Here is an 18106-nt window from a genome sequence, read left to right as displayed (position 1 = left end):
TCACTGCCTCAGCTACTTCCTGTAGCAAAGCATTCTATGCTCCAACTCTCCGTGTAAAGAAATGTTGCTTAATTTGTCCCCTCACTCTCTCGATGACCCCAGTCACGGACTCCCAAACCAGAGGAAACAACCTTTCCCGATTGACCGTATCAAACCCCTTCATGTATGAAAGGAGGGAAATGTGCATGTATGGGGCAGGTTTCTGCTGCTCAAGAAATACTCATCAACCAAATTCTAACACTTATGCAAAAACAACAAGACTAAAAGGTTTATGAATACACAGTTTACTTAAAAAAAGACAAATTAAATCACAGGGCATATGCAGTTATAGAACTAACTGAAAGATCACCCTTTGCTCAAGTTAGGCATCAGTACAAAGCGGTAACAGCTTGAAGTTTTCAATGCTTGCCTTCAATCGGCGTCATTTTCATGTCTAGAGCAAAAAGAAAGAGATTAATGTGCTGCCTTTCCTCTGTATCTTGGACATGTGTGTCAAACTGGTGCAACTTGCCATGTTACTTAGAAGTAAATAACAGAGATACACCAGAAATAACATTATAATAGAAGTGTTTAAGTTTTTCAGCATTCTGAAGGGGAAAAGATACCCTATTTGATCTATAGATTCTTGTGTCTAAACTTTCTAATGTTATGGTTAAATATGATTGAATCCAGTTAAATTGAATTCCAAAATTAGGGCCAGACTGAATAAAATCTGGGAACTTTAACACTGCCATACGGAGCTGCTTCCCATTTAGCACAGGGACAGGGTGCCCTTCACCTTTTCTCTATACCAAAAGGGCAAAATAAACCTTTCATTTATATAGCGCCTTTCATGTCCACCAGACATCGGAAAGCACTTTACAGCCAATGAATACTTTTGAAGTGTAGTCACTATTGTAATGTAACAAATGCGGCAGCCAATTTGCGCACAGCAAGCTCCCACAAACAGCAAAGCAATAAGGACCAAATAATTTGTTTTTAGTGATGTTGATTAAGGGATAAATATTTGCCAGGACACCAGGGGTAACTCCATGGGATCTTTTACATCCACCCGAGAACAGACAGGGCCTCAGTTTAACATCTCATCTGAATGATGGCACCTCCGACAGTGCAGCACACCCCTCAGTACTACCCTGGAGTATCAGCCTAGATTTTTGTGCTCAAGTCTCTGGAGTGGGACTTGAACCCACAACCTTCTGATACAAGAGGCAAGAGTGCTACCCACTGAACCACGGTTGACACGCAGCAATCCATGTAGAGTGCAAGTTAAAAAGTTCGACTTAAAAAAGCACTACTGCTTATGTGTTACTTTTTAAAAAGTCTGTTTCATCATTGGTAACCTAAACCAAAGTCCAATAAAGTGTTTTTTTCCCCCCACTATCTGAAGTCTAGATTACAAATAGACTTGTGTCATACCTGGTAAGGTTCATACAATATCAGTAGGTCCTGATTAATGTTTATGCAATGGTGTAATCCAGACAGTGTGTGTAAAGACACAGTCTAGTTTCAAGGGTGTGAGCGATTGCTTACAGAAGTGGCCTTTGCTGCAGAGCTTGTAAGAAATATTCAGTTAAAGCCGAGCATTGCAACATCGTGGTCCACCATGATTAAACACGTCACAAGAGAGTCAGTCACGTCATGAAGTTCAAATATTTAGGCCATATTAAGACATATTACACATTTACAGACTTTCAACTGCAAACATCTAGATGTAGTTAGCATTTAATCCAAGAAAGTCTGTGAACTATTTTTTAATAGGCTACAACAACTTGATGCACAATAGAATACAAGGAGCAGAATTTTGAATGAGCTGAAGTTTAGAGGATGGAGCATGGCTAGGAAGGCATTGGAATAGGCGGGTCTGGAGGAGACAAAAGACATACGAGGGTTTCAGTAGGAGCGGAGATGGGCAAGGTTACTGATGTGGAGTAGGCGGTTTAGTGATGGAGTGGATAATGTAGCTTTGCAAATATGATCTTTATTTCCATTGGCTTTTCTCCCACATGGTTATAAATACTAGCTCTAAACGGGATGCAACAAGCACAAGGAACAAATTAGTTAGTCAAAAAATTACAAAGATACTTACGTATGCGTCACTGTACAAGTCTGTACGTGATGTATCTTCCTGCGGTCTCACTAGGTCTTATAATCTTAACCACCTATAAAGCAGGAACAAAAAACTGAGCGCCACTCGCAAATCTGCTGTATCAGCAGCAATGATGTATCACAAAATAAACTTGCCGATTCAAGAATTGTACAATGTATTGCAACAAACCTGTCCTCTTTTCAATCCAAAGTATCGTGCCACAGGATCGCCTGCTTGTATTCTTGGCAATTGGCTCTCCTTCAACTTACTAGTAACATACTCAAGGCATATAATGGTGATTTAGCAACATGCAGTTATTGATTAAATATTTGTTTCAATAGGCCAACTTTCAATGTATTATAATGTAGTTTTTGCAGTCACATTAAACAAGCAGAATAGGGGTGATCTCAGCTAAAGCACAATCAGGCAGTCTCTTAATTTGCAGTTAATTGCCCATTTAGGCTAAGCATAATGGGCTGTCATTTGTGGCCCCTACGGGTGTGTACAGAGTGTGCACGTGTCCCTAGGGGCCATGCAGGTACCAGGTCTAGTCATGCGCTGCACATGTGCTAAAACCCAGAACTTGTGATCTGTCAAGAGCTCTCTTGCCAGATTGCACAAATCCCCGGGAAAAGGGCCTCCTTGGGTGGAGAGTTGGGCTATTTGCACAATTTCTGCCAGCGAATTCCCATGAAATTCTTATGCCTGGTAAAAGCAGGTGGAAGGCCTGGTTTTACCAAAATAGTTTTAAAAAACAGAAAAATAAAATTTTAGCAATAATTTAGACGTTTATAAACTTGTGTAATAAGGCAAGTTAATTTTTAGCCCCTTTAATACATGTAATTTTATTTTCAAAAAATTATTTCATTAAATGTCATTTTAATTAATGTTTTTTAAATGATTTTTAAAAATTTGACGTGTAGATGCATTTTTGGGGGTATTTCCATTCATACTTATGGAGATTCCGTTATACCCGTTAGTGCGGAAAAGCTTCATTTTGTGTCAGTTCCGCTGATTGCTGGCTGTTGGGTGGGGGGGGTCCAATTCGCAGCCAGTGTCAGAGCAGTGAATGAGTGGTCACAACATCAGGATTTGCGCGTTTAGATGCACATACATTACGGTCAGTTTCAGAGGTGTAATGACGGTGAACGGCGACAGTTCGCCTTCACTACCCACCACAAAATCCGAGCCATTAGAAATATTTACAATTTAACACGTTGCGAAAGGATACTATCGGGCCAGCAGTTCTGTGACTTCCTCTTTGGTCATGACGATGTGCTCTGGAACAAGCTGAGATACATCACTGGATTAACTTCATTAACAGAAACAGGGCCCACTTTAGACAGTCTGACAATGCACGCATTCCATTTCAAAATCTTTCTCCCAGTACATCTCGAATTATGTCAATAGAAAAGAACAGTCATGTCTTTCCCCACATTACAACAGTGACTACACTCCAAAAGTACTTCATTGGCTGTAAAGTGCTTTGAGATTCTGAAGTGGATTGACAGGGTAGATGCCGAGGTTGTTTCCCCTGTCTAGAACTAGGGGCACAGTCTCAGGATAAGGGGAAGGCCATTTAAAAGACAGGGATGAGGAGGAATTTCTTCACTCAGAGGGTTGTGAATCTTTGGAATTCTCTGCCCCAGAGGGCTGTGGATGCTGAGTCTCTGAATATATTCAAGGCTGAGATAGAGAGATTTTTGGATTCTAGGGGAATCAAGGAATGTGGAGATCGGGCGGGAAAGTAGAGTTGAGGTTGATGATCAGCCATGATTTTATGGAATGGTGGAGCAGGCTCGAGGGGCCCTAGGGCCTACTCTTGCTCCTATTTCTTATGTTCTTATGAGATGCCCGGTGAAAGGTACTAGATAAATGCAAGTCTTTTATTCAATTTTTCATACTGGTCAGGAGGTGGAAAATTATAATAGAGATTTCACATCTGCAAGTTTATCTTTTACACGCAAAGATTTAAAGTTCAATTTATATTGATATTTTTTCTATTAGAACTGATATTTGCTCCAAGTTGTCTTTCCCCGCCTTCTTTGTATAAGAAAGGTCATCTCACACCATCTTTTCTGTGAGGAAGGATTGTCCTGGGCAACTAAAAGTTTTCACTTTCAACAGTCCAGGACATATGTAGTATAGCCAATGTATTATGTACAGCTCTCTCAACCTCATAAAAGTGGATGCTTCATAGGGGTATGGTAGCATACTGGTTATGTTACTGGACCAGTAATCCAGAGGCCTGGACTGATAATCCGGAGATGCAAGTTCAAATCCCACCACAGAAGCTGGGGGAATTTAAATTCAATTAAATACATTTGGAATTGAAAAGCTACCGGATTGCCAGTAGAAACCCAACTGATTCACTAAGGAAATCTGCTGTCCTTACCCAGTCTGGCCTATATGTGACTCTAGACCCACAGCAATGTGGTTGACTCTTAACTGCCCTCTGAAATGGCCTAGTAAGCCACTCAATTGTACCAAACCACCACGACAAAGTCAGCACTGAGAGAGTACCTTCACCACAAGGACTCCAGCGGTTTAAGGCGGTGACTCACCAGCACTTTCTCAAAAGCAATTAGGGATGGGCAATAAATGCCAGATTTGCCAGCAATGCCCACATCCCAGGAATAAATTTTTTTAAATATTCCTCGTTGAGGTTTCTGAAATAGGCAGAAATATCACCTGGCACTTAACCTTCAGTGGAAGGTTGACAAAAATTCAAACGTCCTTGGGTCTGCATGCCTCCCACCTCCAGCACTTCATGCTAGGTAACTACTTTCAATTATATACACTCTCTTCAAAGTACTAATCTATAGCACCAGAGATTCTTACTTTATAACAAATAAATGGATCAGTGCAAATAATGATGGAAACAAGGGAACTTATTTATTTTCAAATTATCATTTGTATCAATTTGTATCAAGTCTTATGTACCAGGTTTTTATAATACTTGTACAGAACACTGACGGCATTCTGCTGAACAATTAGCAAATTTATGACTAAGAGAAACCAAAAATAGCCTTGATTGAATAGCACAACCAAGAAAATGCCAAAGTTACACTGTGATCCCCGTTAAATATATTTGGAATAAATTAACAAAAACTAATACAATTCCAAAGGATAGCATGTGACTAGATGGACTTATCGCATTAAAAAAAATGAAACCAGATGCAGTTAGCAGCTCAGATCATATGCATTTGACTACTGCCTGACAACACTTAGGGCCCAAGTTTCCACAGGATAAAAAACGGGCGCCCCTCCGAGCTGGGTGCCCATTTTTCGCGCCTAAAACGGCGCCAGAAAAAAAACGCGCTATTCTCGAGCGCTTTGCAGCTCCTTGTCTGTTTGGCGCGTCGCCCAGGGGGGCGGAGCCTACACTCGCGCCGATTTTGTAAGTGGGAGGGGGCGGCGGGTACTATTTAAATTAGTTTTTTTCCTGCTGGCAACGCTGCGCGTGCGCGTTGGAGCATTCGCGCATGCTCAGTGTGAAAAAAAACATTGGCACTCGGCCATTTTTGTAGTTCTTTGTAGCTGTTTAATTTTTGAACATTTTTAAATAAAATCACATTGCCATCAGCACATCAGCACTGAGGCTACCCTTCTCACTGTCTCCTTCCCCCCCCTCCCCTCCGCGGCAACAAACGGCTGTCTCCTTCCCCTCCCTCCCCTCCGCGGCAACAAGCCGCTGTCTCCTTCCAGTCCCTCCCCTCCCTCCCTCCACGGCAACAAGCCGCTGTCTCCTTCCCCTCCCTCCCCTGCGCTGCAACAAGCCGCTGTCTCCTTCCAGTCCCTCCCCTCCCTCCCTCCACGGCAACAAGCCACTGTCTCCTTCCCCTCCCTCCCCTGCGCTGCAACAAACAGCGGTTTCCTTCGAACGATAGCTGAAGCACTTTCACACAGGTAGGAAGATGGTTTATTTAATCTTTTCTTTGCTTATAAATGTTTATTCAGGTTGGATTTATTTGTATAATATTTGTAGAAGTATAAATAAGGATTTATTGTAGAATTTAATGAGTTCCCTTCCCCCCCCCCCCCCCCCCCCACCTCGTTCTGGACGCCTAATTTGTAACCTGCGCCTGATTTTTTAATGTGTAGAACAGGTTTTTTCAGTTCTACAAAAATCTTCACTTGCTCCATTCTACTTTAGTTTGGAGTACGTTTTCACTGTGGAAACTTTGAAATCAGGCGTCAGTGGCCGGATACGCCCCCTTTTGAAGAAAAAATTCTGTTCTAAAGTAGAACTGTTCTACCTCACTAGAACTGCAGAAAAAAAAATGTGGAGAATTGCGATTTCTAAGATAGTCCGTTCTCCACCAGTTGCTCCTAAAAATCAGGCGCAAATCATGTGGAAACTTGGGCCCTTAGTGTCTTTACTCTTCAATTCCACATTAATTTCAAGAAAGGCTTTCCCCAAACTTACCTCATGTTCTGTAATGTTAATTAAGAGTTCCTGCTGCAAGAATTGCTCAAGGATGTACTTAGGAGCCATGTCAACGAGGGACTGGGCAAAAAGAAGAAATCAGATAGAAACATTAATACTTTAACTTAGAAAAGCTTATGTTCATATCATATTTTACTGTCAGAAAACTTCTGCATCGCACTTCTCCTTTATGCCTTGGCACAATGCATCGCTCCACAAAGTACAAGCAGGCTCAGGGGCTGGCAATAGAGATTTCCGCTTCTGTGGGCAAGCACCTCTCTTGCTGTTCCATAATTTCCCAAAGACTTTCATAACCATGTAAAGGGATCCAAAGCTAATATACGTGCAACAATTAACACAGTATATTTGAAGATATTGAAATGTTCCTAGCCCTTTCTTCCAGTAAAAGGGAAGGATGGCTTGTGCTATTGGTACCCTTCAGACCAAGCCACCAGTTGGCTAGCGGTGGTATTCATGAGAAACATACTTCACTGAGTTCATTTCACTTTATGGCATCGATCTAGTCTTGAACGGACAGCACTTAAGTAGGCGGGCCAGAAATTTGATCTCATTAGCTTGTGGTGGTTGCTTACACCACCTAATTCCCACCTTGGAATGAATTTGTACTTTGACACATCTGGATGATTTAAGTTTACTTTTTCATCCTCTCATTTGAAGATTCAATACTTACAAATGACCAAGTTGACAGAAGAAAAACCATTAACAGCAAGTTTCTGTAATATAATAATTAAACTGCCACTTTGTACCTGTTTCGCTGATGGAGTCATCCCTTGTTGTACCACAATGATGGCTCGGGTAATATTTTCTTCCTGCATGCGCTGACAGTACATTTTAATGGTTTTAATCCCAACTTTAGGCTCCTCTGATAACAAATGAACAATTTCTGTATCAGTCTCAAACACAGCCATACAGTTGAAGAATTGCTTTGAGAAACAACAATATGCTTGCTTGTTATTCATCTACATTATCAAGACATACTGTTTGGTGTGACTGGCAAATGCAGAGAAATCTACATTGGCACATGTTTTCCTTCAGGGACAAGGACAGCACTAAGCCGGTGTCACAAAACAAGTTTATCTTGCATTCCCACCCCGGGTGAAATATTCCAAAATTAAATTTACAATCAAGTAAACTTAAAAAAAAACTGTATTGCCCATTTAAGTCCAACTTGCACTCATGTTGCTTACAATTAAGTAGCATTAAAATAATTTGAACATGAGGATTTAGTGGAAGGCACACATGCACAACCCCACCAAAAGGTCAGTTGCGCCTGGGTTGTTGTCATGTTGCCCAGTTGTCGACTTAGGGGAGCATGGGTGGAGGGCCTGAGGAAGGATGGTGGCGAGGCCAGACTGCTGTTCATATCTGGATTAGAGCTCGAACTCTAAGCGTGCGATTCTAAGGAAAGGTTACAAGGTTAACCTCTGCCTAAGGAAGGATGGCGAGCTACCAAGATGGTGCAGACGTCCCTTCTCACTTTTAATACTGGTTGCTTAACTGAGAAGAACTGATATCTGCATCAACTAATATATCATGGGTTCCCCCCCCCCCCCCAAGCTAATGATAATAATGTTGACTGGCAGGTAAGGGGAAGATTACAATTGATTCAACCTTAAAACCCAAAGGGAAAAGATAAAACCCCAAATAATGTCGTCTGTGTACCTGGAAAGAAAACGAACATCTGATCAGTGGGGTCATCATTATGAGCAACAAGTACAGTCAGGTCTGAACGGCGTGGCCGGCCTTCACTTGGCTTATCTCCAAACTGACCCCTAAATTCTTCCAGTGTCTGATCCAATTCATCTTGCGTCACTAGATATCCACGATCATGGCAAAGCTGGGAATTACAAAGGATAAGCATTCCTTTAAGTACTTTGTTTTTATGACGGTTTCCTATCTGTCCAGTAATCATGGTAAATGAAAGATACACATGCACATGGAAAAACGGTTTGTTCCCGACAGTCTATAGGTGAATTCAGAATCTAACTGCAGCTTTTGCCGAAGCTGCAGTTACAGGTAGATGCAAATTGAATCAAGGCCCTATCTGACGCTGGAAGGAAGGCAACGAGACTGTCTCCTCTAGCGAGTCTGATTTTGCTTCGGAGTCAGTTGGTACCCAATTTGCACTCCAGGTTTAACATCAACACTAAACGTGGAGTGCGAAACGGCAAGTGGCCTGCGTGGGATCTTTAGACAAATGAGCGGGAAATGGGAACATTGCTGAGAAGTGACCCAATAGAGGTCTTGAAAATAATCAAGGGATTCAATTGGGTAGGCATAGAGAATATATTTGTGTGTGTGTGTGAGAAAGAGAGAAGGGGGAAGAGTCTAAAACTAGGGGTCATAAATAAGAACATAAGAAATAGGAACAGGAGTAGGCCATATGGCCCCTCGAGCCTGCTCCGCCATTCAATAAGAACATGGCTGATCTGATCATGGACTCAGCTCCATTTTCCCGCCCGCTGCCCATAACCCCTTATCGTTTAAGAAACTGTCTATTTCTGTCTTAAATTTATTCAATGTCCCAGCTTTCACAGCTCTCGGAGGCAGCGAATTCCACTGATTTACAACCCTCCGAGAAGAAATGTCTCCTCATCTCAGTTTTAAATGGGCGGCCCCTTATTCTAAGATCATGCCTTCTAGTTCTAGTCTCCCCCATCAGTGGAAACATCCTCTCTGCATCCACCTTGTCAAGCCCCCTTATAATCTTACACATTTCGATAAGATCACCTCTCATTCTTCTGAATTCCAATGAGTAGAGGCCCAACCTACTCAACCTTTCCTCATAAGTCAACCCCCTCATCCCCAGAATCAACCTAGTGAACCTTCTCTGAACTGTCTCCAAAACAAGTATATCCTTTCGTAAATATGGAAACCAAAACTGTACGCAGTATTTCTCACCAATACCTTATAGAGCTGTAGTAAGACTTCCTTGCTTTTATACTCCATCCCCTTTGCAATAAAGGCCAAGATACCATTGGCCTTCCTGACCACTTGCTGTACCTGCATACTATCCTTTTGTGTTTCATGCACAAGTACCCCCCAGGTCCCACTGTACTGCAGCACTTTGCAATCTTTCTCCATTTAAATAATAACTTACTCTTTGATTTTTTTCTGCCAAAGTGCATGACCTCACACTTTCCAACATTATTCTCCATCTGCCAAATTTATGCCCATTCACTTAGCCTGTCTATGTTCTTTTGCAGATTTTTTGTGTCCTCCTCACACATTGCTTTTCCTCCCATCTTTGTATCGTCAGCAAACTTGGCTACATTACACTCAGTCCCTTCTTCCAAATCGTTAATATAGATTGTAAATAGTTGGGGTCCCAGCACTGATCCCTGCAGCATCCCACTAGTTACTGATTGCCAACCAGAGAATGAACCATTTAGCCGAACTCTCTGTTCTCTGTTAGTTAGTCAATCCTGTATCCATGCTAATATATTACCCCGAACCCCAGGAACTTTTATCTTGTGCAGTAACCTTTTATATGGTACCTTGTCAAATGCCTTCTGGAAGTCCAAATACATCACATCCATTGGTTCCCCTTTATCCACCTTGTTCGTTACATTCTCAAAGAACTCCAGCAAATTTGTCAAGCATGACTTCCCCTTCATAAATCCATGCTGACTCTGCCTGACCGAATTTTGCTTTTCCAAATGTCCTGCTACTTTAAATACTGGACCAACATTTTCCCAACCACAGATGTTAGGCTAACTAGCCTATAGTTTCCTGTTTTTTGTCTGCCTCCTTTTTTAAAAAGGGGCGTTAAATTTGCAGTTTTCCAATCTGCTGGGACCTCTCCAGAACCAGGGAATTTTGGTAAATTACAACCAATGCATCCACAATCCCTGCCGCTACTTCTCTAAAGCACCTAGGATGCAAGCCATCGGGTCCAGGGGATTTATCTGCCTTTAGTCCCATTATCTTACTGAGTACCACCTCCTTAGTGATTGTGTTAAGTTCCTCACTATCCACTGTTGGAATATTGTTAGTGTCCTCTACTGTAAAAACTGATACAAAATCTTTGTTCAGAGTTTCTGCCATCTCCATGTTCCTCATTACTAATTCCCCAGTCTCATCCTCTAAGGGACCAACATTTACTTTAGCCACTCTTTTCCTTTTTATATACCTATAGAAACTCTTGCTATCTGTTTTTATATTTTGTGCTAGTTTACTTTCATAGTCTATCTTCCCTTTCTTAAATCATTTTTTTAGTCGTTCTTTGCTGGCTTTTAAAAGCTTCCCAGTCTTCTGTCCTCCCACAAGTTTTGGCCACTTTGTATGCCCTTGGTTTTAATTGGATACCGTCCTTTATTTCTTTAGTTAGCCACGGATAGCTATCTTTTCTCTTACACCCTTTCCTCCTCACTGAAATATATTTTTCTTGAGAGTTGTGAAATAGCTCCTTAAATGTACACCACTGTTCATCAACCATCCTACACGATAATCTATAAATATAAGACAGTAACTAATAAATCCAGGAATGAATTCAGGAAAAACTTCTTTACCCAGAGAGTGGAATGCACTACAACAAGGAGCAGCTGAGGCAAATAGTATGGATGCATTTAAGGGGAAGCTAGATAAACACATGAAGTGCCTCATCATCATAGATAGTCCCTCAAATGAGAATGACTTGCATTCCACGAGTTCACAGGTGTTTCGATGAAGGACCTGATGTTCCAGTCCTGGATTCCAATTGAGGGGGCGGAAGATGCCTGTGTGTGGATTTTTTTTAAACGTGTGGTGGCCGTTGCACACCAGCCATCACACGGGCTTGACAGAACTAGGTCTTGGTCCAGTGGCAAGGATTAACCAGGACGACTGGAGACCTGCTCTGCTGCACGGACTTAGTGCGCTCACATATCGCAGTGTGGGCTGACCCATGCTGCCCCTGGGCCCCGGGCTTTTCTAGGCCCCGTACCCTCATCTGTCGCACCTCCGCCACGATTTCTTGCCGCTCATCTGCCTCTGTAGTGCCATAATCTACAAGGCTACGGTCCAAGAGCTGGAAAGTGGGATTAGGCTGCATAGCTCTTTTCGGCCGGCACGGACACGATGGGCCGAATGGCCTCTTTCCGTGCTGTAAATGTCTATGGTCCTATGAGGGAGAAAGGAATAGGATATGCTGATTGGGTGAGATGAAGAGGGGTGGGAGGAGGCTCGTGTGGAGCAAGAACACCAGCACGGACCTGTGGGGTTCAACAGCATATTTCTGGGGTTGGGGAGGGGGGAACTCTCACGGGGCGGGGGCTGCAAACACCAGCTAGGCCTCGCTCCCCCACCCCGCTCCAGGCCTTCAAGCCCAAGCCGCAGCATCAACACCATTTCCCAACCCAACCTGCATGATGGTTTTGCGGATCTTCCACAGTCGGTAAGTCTCCTCCTCATCGTCCATGGCCGCTCGCTGACCGAGTGCCGGCCGTGCGCGCCGCTTTGTGACGTTCCTTTAGCGCGACAACCACCGCCGGCCCAGGCATGCGCACTACCCTGGCCCGCACATGCGGACTACCACCCGGCTCGCGCATGCCTATTACTCTGATCCGCGCATGTGTATCACCCCCGCGCCGCGATTTGCGCATGCGTACTACTCTGACATGCGCGGTAGGTCAGCGCCGCCTCGAACTCTGCGGCACTGTTGCGCATGCGTGGCGGGTTGTCTTCTGTCCAAAACAAGGCCGGAAGCAGAGCAGACAAGTGCAATGTAAAATGGTACCAAAGAGTGTCTCGCAGCGAATAGGAGGTTGACATTCTTTCCTTTCGTTTAGTTTATAAGCCCATATTATATGTCTACTCCGTAAAATCTCACCTTTGGCAATGATGTTTAGTTTATTTTTGTTCGGTGCTGGTGTCTCACTGTCATCACCCTCCTGATTGAGTGAAAGAACTTGGATTTATATAGCGCCTTTCACAACCTCAGGACGTCCCGAAGCGCTTGACAGCCAATGAAGTACTTTTCCAAGTGTAGTCACTGTTGTAATGTGGGAAATGCAACAGCCAATTTGCGCACAGCAAGCTCCCACAAACAGCATCATCATCATCATCATCATAGGCAGCCCCTCGAAATGAGGATGACTTGCTTCCACACCAAAAAAGGATGAGTTCACAGGTGTTTCAATGAAGGACCTAAAATTCCAGGTCCTGAACTACATCCTGAAGTGTGGAAGATGCCTGTGCGTGGATTTTTAACGTGGGGTGGCCGTTGCACACCAGCCACCACATGGGCTTGACAGAGCTAGGTCTTGGTCCAGTGGCAAGGGTTAACCAAGACAACCGGAGACCTGCTCTGCTGCACGGACCTAGTGTGCACAAACAGCAATGTGATAATGACCAGATAATCTGTTTTTGTTATGTTGATTGAGGGATAAATATTGGCCAGGATACTGATGAGAACTCCCCTGCTCTTCTTCGCAATAGTGCCATGGGATCTTTTATGTCCACCTGAGATTGCAGATAGGGCCTCGGTTTAACGTCTCATCCATAAGACAGCACCTCCGACAGTGCAGCATCCCTCTGTACTGCACTGGCATGTCAGCCTAGATTTTTGTGCTCAAGTCTCTGGAGTGGGACTTGAATCCACAACCTTCTGACTCAGAGGCGAGAGTGCTACTCACTTGAGCCACAGCTGACACGATTGCTATCCTGATCCTAAATGCGACTGATCTCTTCCTATCTCGCTTTAAATTCTGATGTTCTATCAAACTGCCCTCGCCAACCTCTATAGGCTCCATGTCAACGCATTGAATTCAGAATGCTCATCCTCAGTTACAACACATCTTCATGGCCTTGCCCACCCTTATCTCTACCATCCTCTACCATTGGACAACAGAAGTTGCTACTACAATAACACAGAGATTAAACATTGATGGAATAAATTGGAGAATTTAATTTACAATAAAATGTTACTGTTCTTTTAACATTATCTGAATGAAATGAGCAAGCTTAATACACAGAAACTGACACAAAGTACTCAAGGACAACAAAAAGTTATTGATGAACATTGCAGCATAGCTAAGGAGGCACATACTGGGGATTCACTTTTTTTAATTTTATATCTTTGCTGTATTTCATTTTTAAGTATTTTTGAGGGTGAAACCATTAAGTTTTTTCAAGAAAGCTAGTTTTTTTTGATGCCTTGTTAATGACAGGCTGAATGAAGCACAACTTAATGGAACAGTTTATGCCAGCTCCAGTATAATTTTCTAAAGACACTCCCCGATTCTAACAGTGGGCACGCTGGTGCTAACGCAATTTGCCCGCTATATGTGTTGGATGCTTTAGCCCCTTCCATCTGCAGCACTTGTGATGTTTAGAAGAAAGAACTGAAATACCAGTGAAATAGGTTTAATGTTAAAATGTCGATAGCTATGTATAAATAATGGATTTTGCTCCCTCATTTTGTTGTCTAGAACCATGGAGCCTATTTGTACTGAAAGGCACTGGATAATGTAAATACACTGAGACTAATGTCTTCATGGACTACAATTCCATTTAGAGTGCACAACTAGAACACTGACAGAAGCCAAACTCCATTTATGATTTAATTGCCAAAGACATATGGCAATGCGATCTCAATAGAGATGTACAGGTGAGCAGCCAATAATGGCTTGTGTCTTTTCAGCCTACATCCGGGCCAGGGTGTCCTTAGAGATGGAGCACGCGGTGTCCACCGGTATGCTCGCAGCCTTCCGCGAGAGGTGGGCGCCGGAGGGACTGGAGTGCATTGTCACCCCCGGCAACCAATTTTTAATTTGATTTTATATGTTTTAAAGTTTAATTTGTTTTAATTGCCGGGTTTTTAGTGTCCCCCTCCCCTTTTATAGGGGGCACTTGTAAATTATGGTTTTAGAGCCCAAAAAAAACACAAAAAAAACTACAAAAATACAAAAAAAAAGGGCCTTGGGAAATGTTTGGAGTGTCCCCCAGATCGGGGGGCACGATTTAATGTTTAATATTGTTTACTCCAAAAGAGTTGTGTCTTTTCAGCCTTTTATGAGAAGGGCAAGCCACTTCCTTAGCTTTACCATGGCCACTTGATGTGGTACCTTAATTTTCATAAATAGGAATATAAGAATATAAGAAATAGGAGCAGAAGTAGGCCATACGGTCCCTCGAGCCTGCTCCACCATTCAATATCATGGCTGATCTACCTTAATTCCACTTTCCCGTCTGTCATGTATCTTTCATTATTATATATCACTGTATCCTAACATGCTATACATGACTGTAATAAGATATGATCTGTAACCATCAGCATACCTTACCACCAGGGGTGCACTTGCAAGAGACAGGTATATAAGGACAGGTCTCAGGCAAGTGCAGCATTCCAGAGCTGTGAAATAAAGGTGCAGGTCCAGAGTGACCTTGACTTCACTACATGCCTCGTGTGAATCTGTACTGAGGGGACAGGACTTTACAGTGGCGACGAGTTACGGGATTACAGAATCCACAGAATGGCGAACAACGGATCAGATGAAAAGTACAATGCGGGAGACAATTGGGAGGACTTTATAGAAAGGCTCCAGCAAAGCTTTGTAACCAAAGACTGGTTAGGCGACGATAAGGCAGACAAGAGAAGAGCCCATCTCTTGACCAGCTGTGGCTCGAAAACATACGCTTTAATGAAGGATCTGTTGGCACCCGAGAAACCAGCAAGCAAGTCGTTTGAAGAATTGAGCACACTGGTAAGAGACCACCTGAAGCCAGCGAGCAGCCTACACATGGCCACACACAGGTTCTACAATTACAGACGCTGTGTGGGCCAGAGCATACCTGACTTTGCGGCTGAACTTCGGAGGTTGGCTAGTTTATGTAAGTTCTCTGATGAACTGAGGAGAGAAATGCTGAGAGACTTTTTCATTGAAGGAATAGGCCACGCAGGCATATTCCGAAAACTCATAGAGACCAAGAACCTGACCTTAGAGGCAGCAGCACTGGTTGCACAGACATTCTTGGTAGGGGAAGAAGAAACGAGGTTGATTTACAATGCAGGTACGACAACTAACGAAATATCGGAACAAGAAGTTCACAGCACTAAACAAGCTGCTACCCCCACACACAGATGAAACCGGGAGAACAGGCTCTCGACAGCAGGCAGAAGCCATCAAGGGCCACAGGAACGGCCGTTCACACCTCATCAACCCACAATGCGAGCAATCAACTACAAACTGAGAGAAGCTCAAGAGAGATCAGCCAGATGCAGCTCATTCTTTGGGAACACTTTGAACAATGGAACAGGTCTGTGCTGGGGGTGTGGGGGTGGGCACTCGTCAAGGGGATGTAGATTTCAGCAGGCTGTTTGCAGAAATTGTGAATATACAGGGCATTTGGCCCGCATGTGCAAAAAAACAGCAGCTCGGATGGGTCGGAAAGCGGACCAGAAGATGGTGGGGACAGTACCCGGGACACCGATGTACAGCGGGTCAACACGATCAATGGCCGCTGCTCCTACAACAGGACACCTCCTATAATGATGAGGGTCCTACTCAACGGGATATCTGTCAACATGGAGCTGGATATGGGAGCGAGTCAATCTCTCATGGGCGCTCAACAATTTGAACAACTGTGGCCGCATAAAAGAGACAGACCAAAACTCACAAGGGTCGACACCAAACTAAGGACCTATACCAAAGAAATTGTACCAGTCCTCGGCAGCGCCATGCTCTCTGTCACATACAAAGGGACAGTGAACCGACTTCCCCTGTGGATTGTCCCCGGAGACCCCCCAGCACTGCTGGGGAGAAGCTGGCTGGCAAAACTAAACTGGAAATGGGATGATGCCCATGCCATGTCATTAGAGGAATGGACCTCATGCTCAACAGTTCTAAAGCAATTTGAACATCTCTTTCAGCCAGATGTGGGCACTTTCAAAGGCACCAAAGTCAAAATCTACATCACACAGGATGCTAGACCAGTCCATCACAAGGCCAGAGCTGGACCCTATGTGATGAGGGAAAAGATTGAACACGAGCTAGACAGGCTTCTGCAGGAAGGCATTATATCACCTGTGGAATTTAGCGACTGGGCAAGTCCCATCGTCACAGTCATGAAGCCTGATGGATCCGTACGAATCTGTGGGGACTACAAATCTACCATAAACAGAGTCTCCCTACAGGACCAGTACCCGCTGCCCAGAGCGGAGGACTTATTTGCCACATTGGCTGGAGGTAAACTTTTTTCAAAATTAGACCTCACATCTGCGTATATGACACAAGAATTGACCGAGGAATCCAAGCTACTCATCACCATCAACACACATCGAGGCCTTTTCATGTACAATCGATGCCCATTCGGCATCAGGTCGGCAGCTGCCATATTCCAGCGCAACATGGAGAGTCTGCTCAAGTCCATCCCGGGAACGGTTGTATTTCAAGATGACATACTTATCACAGGCAGGGACACCGACTCCCATCTCCGTAATTTGGAGGAAGTACTAAAGCGGTTGGATCGGGTAGGCCTATGAGTCAAGAAATCCAAGTGCCTGTTTCTCGCACCCGAGGTTGAATTTTTGGGCAGAAGGATTGCCGCTGATGGAATCCGCCCAACAGAGTCCAAAACAGAAGCAATTCGCCTGGCACCCAGGCCCCGGAATGTCTCAGAATTGTGCGCCTTTCTCGGGCTACTCAATTACTTTGGGAACTTTATGCAGAACTTAAGCATGCTGCTGGAGCCTCTCCACGTGCTACTCAGGAAGGGGTGCGATTGGTTTTGGGGGGACGCCCAGGAACGCGCCTTCAATAAGGCACGCAACCTTCTGTGTTCCAACAGTGTTTTGACTTTCTTTGATCCAGGTAAAAAGCTAGTTCTCACATTCGATGCGTCAGCGTATGGGGTCGGGTGCATTTTGCAACATGTCAATAGTGCGGGCAAATTACAACCCATAACTTATGCCTCCAGGTCACTTTCACGGGCGGAGCGCGGGTACGGAATGGTAGAGAAGGAGGCGCTCGCGTGCGTGTACGGTGTCAAAAAGATGCACCAATACCTTTTCGGGGCCAAGTTCGCGTTAGAAACCGACCACAAGCCCCTCACGTCCCTCCTATCCGAGAGCAAGGCAATAAACGCCAACGCCTCGGTGCGAATTCAATGGTGGGCACTCACGCTGGCGTCCTACGACTATACCATAAGGCACAGACCAGGCACAGACAACTGTGCCGACGCGCTCAGCAGGCTACCCCTAGCGACCACGGAAGGGTCTGACGAACAGGACTGTGAGATAGTCATGGCAATCAATGCCTTTGAGTCCACAGATTCGCCCATGACGGCTCGCCAAATCAGAGCCTGGATGGCCAGCGACCCCATGTTATCTTTAGTAAAAAGATGTGTCCTAACCGGTGACTGGGCAGAGGGTCGCGATGCCTGCCCCGAGGAATTAAAGCCCTTTCACAGGCGCATGCATGAGCTATCACTACAAGCAGACTGCCTGATGTGGGGCAGCCGAGTAGTCATGCCTCTGCGAGGCAGAGAGGCATTTGTCCGGGAGGTCCACCGCGAGCACCCGGGGATCGTTCTCATGAAGGCCATAGCCAGATCCCACGTTTGGTGGCCTGATATTGGCGTGGACTTGGAGC

General features: G+C 44.4%; 1 protein-coding gene across 1 annotated transcript; it reads right to left on the bottom strand.

Annotated features, from left to right (window-relative positions):
- Window positions 1–268: 268 nt before the first annotated feature.
- On the bottom strand, window positions 269–12028 carry polr2eb (RNA polymerase II, I and III subunit E, b). The gene is made up of 8 exons (XM_070860819.1): window positions 11878–12028; window positions 8199–8373; window positions 7283–7398; window positions 6516–6596; window positions 3318–3376; window positions 2276–2354; window positions 2087–2159; window positions 269–433 (listed from the first exon to the last, which is right to left on the bottom strand). Exons 1-7 carry the CDS (start codon window positions 11932–11934, stop codon window positions 2094–2096), a joined length of 633 nt encoding a protein of 210 aa, XP_070716920.1. The 5' UTR covers window positions 11935–12028; the 3' UTR covers window positions 269–433; window positions 2087–2093.
- Between the last annotated feature and the right edge of the window lie 6078 nt (window positions 12029–18106).

Source organism: Pristiophorus japonicus, chromosome 18 (genome assembly GCF_044704955.1).
Source record: "Pristiophorus japonicus isolate sPriJap1 chromosome 18, sPriJap1.hap1, whole genome shotgun sequence".
NCBI lineage: Eukaryota > Metazoa > Chordata > Chondrichthyes > Pristiophoridae > Pristiophorus > Pristiophorus japonicus.
This window is presented reverse-complemented; position numbering and strand designations above follow the sequence as displayed.

Excerpts from the sequence above, each read along its gene's own strand:
- polr2eb (XM_070860819.1), bottom strand. The coding sequence starts at position 11,934 with ATGGACGATGAGGAGGAGACTTACCGACTGTGGAAGATCCGCAAAACC. Across the intron at positions 8,374-11,877 it reads TCCGCAAAACCATCATGCAG|CTTTGCCATGATCGTGGATA; the intron begins GTTGGGTTGGGA and ends TGTAATTCCCAG. Across the intron at positions 6,597-7,282 it reads TGACTCCATCAGCGAAACAG|TCCCTCGTTGACATGGCTCC; the intron begins GTACAAAGTGGC and ends CTTTTTGCCCAG.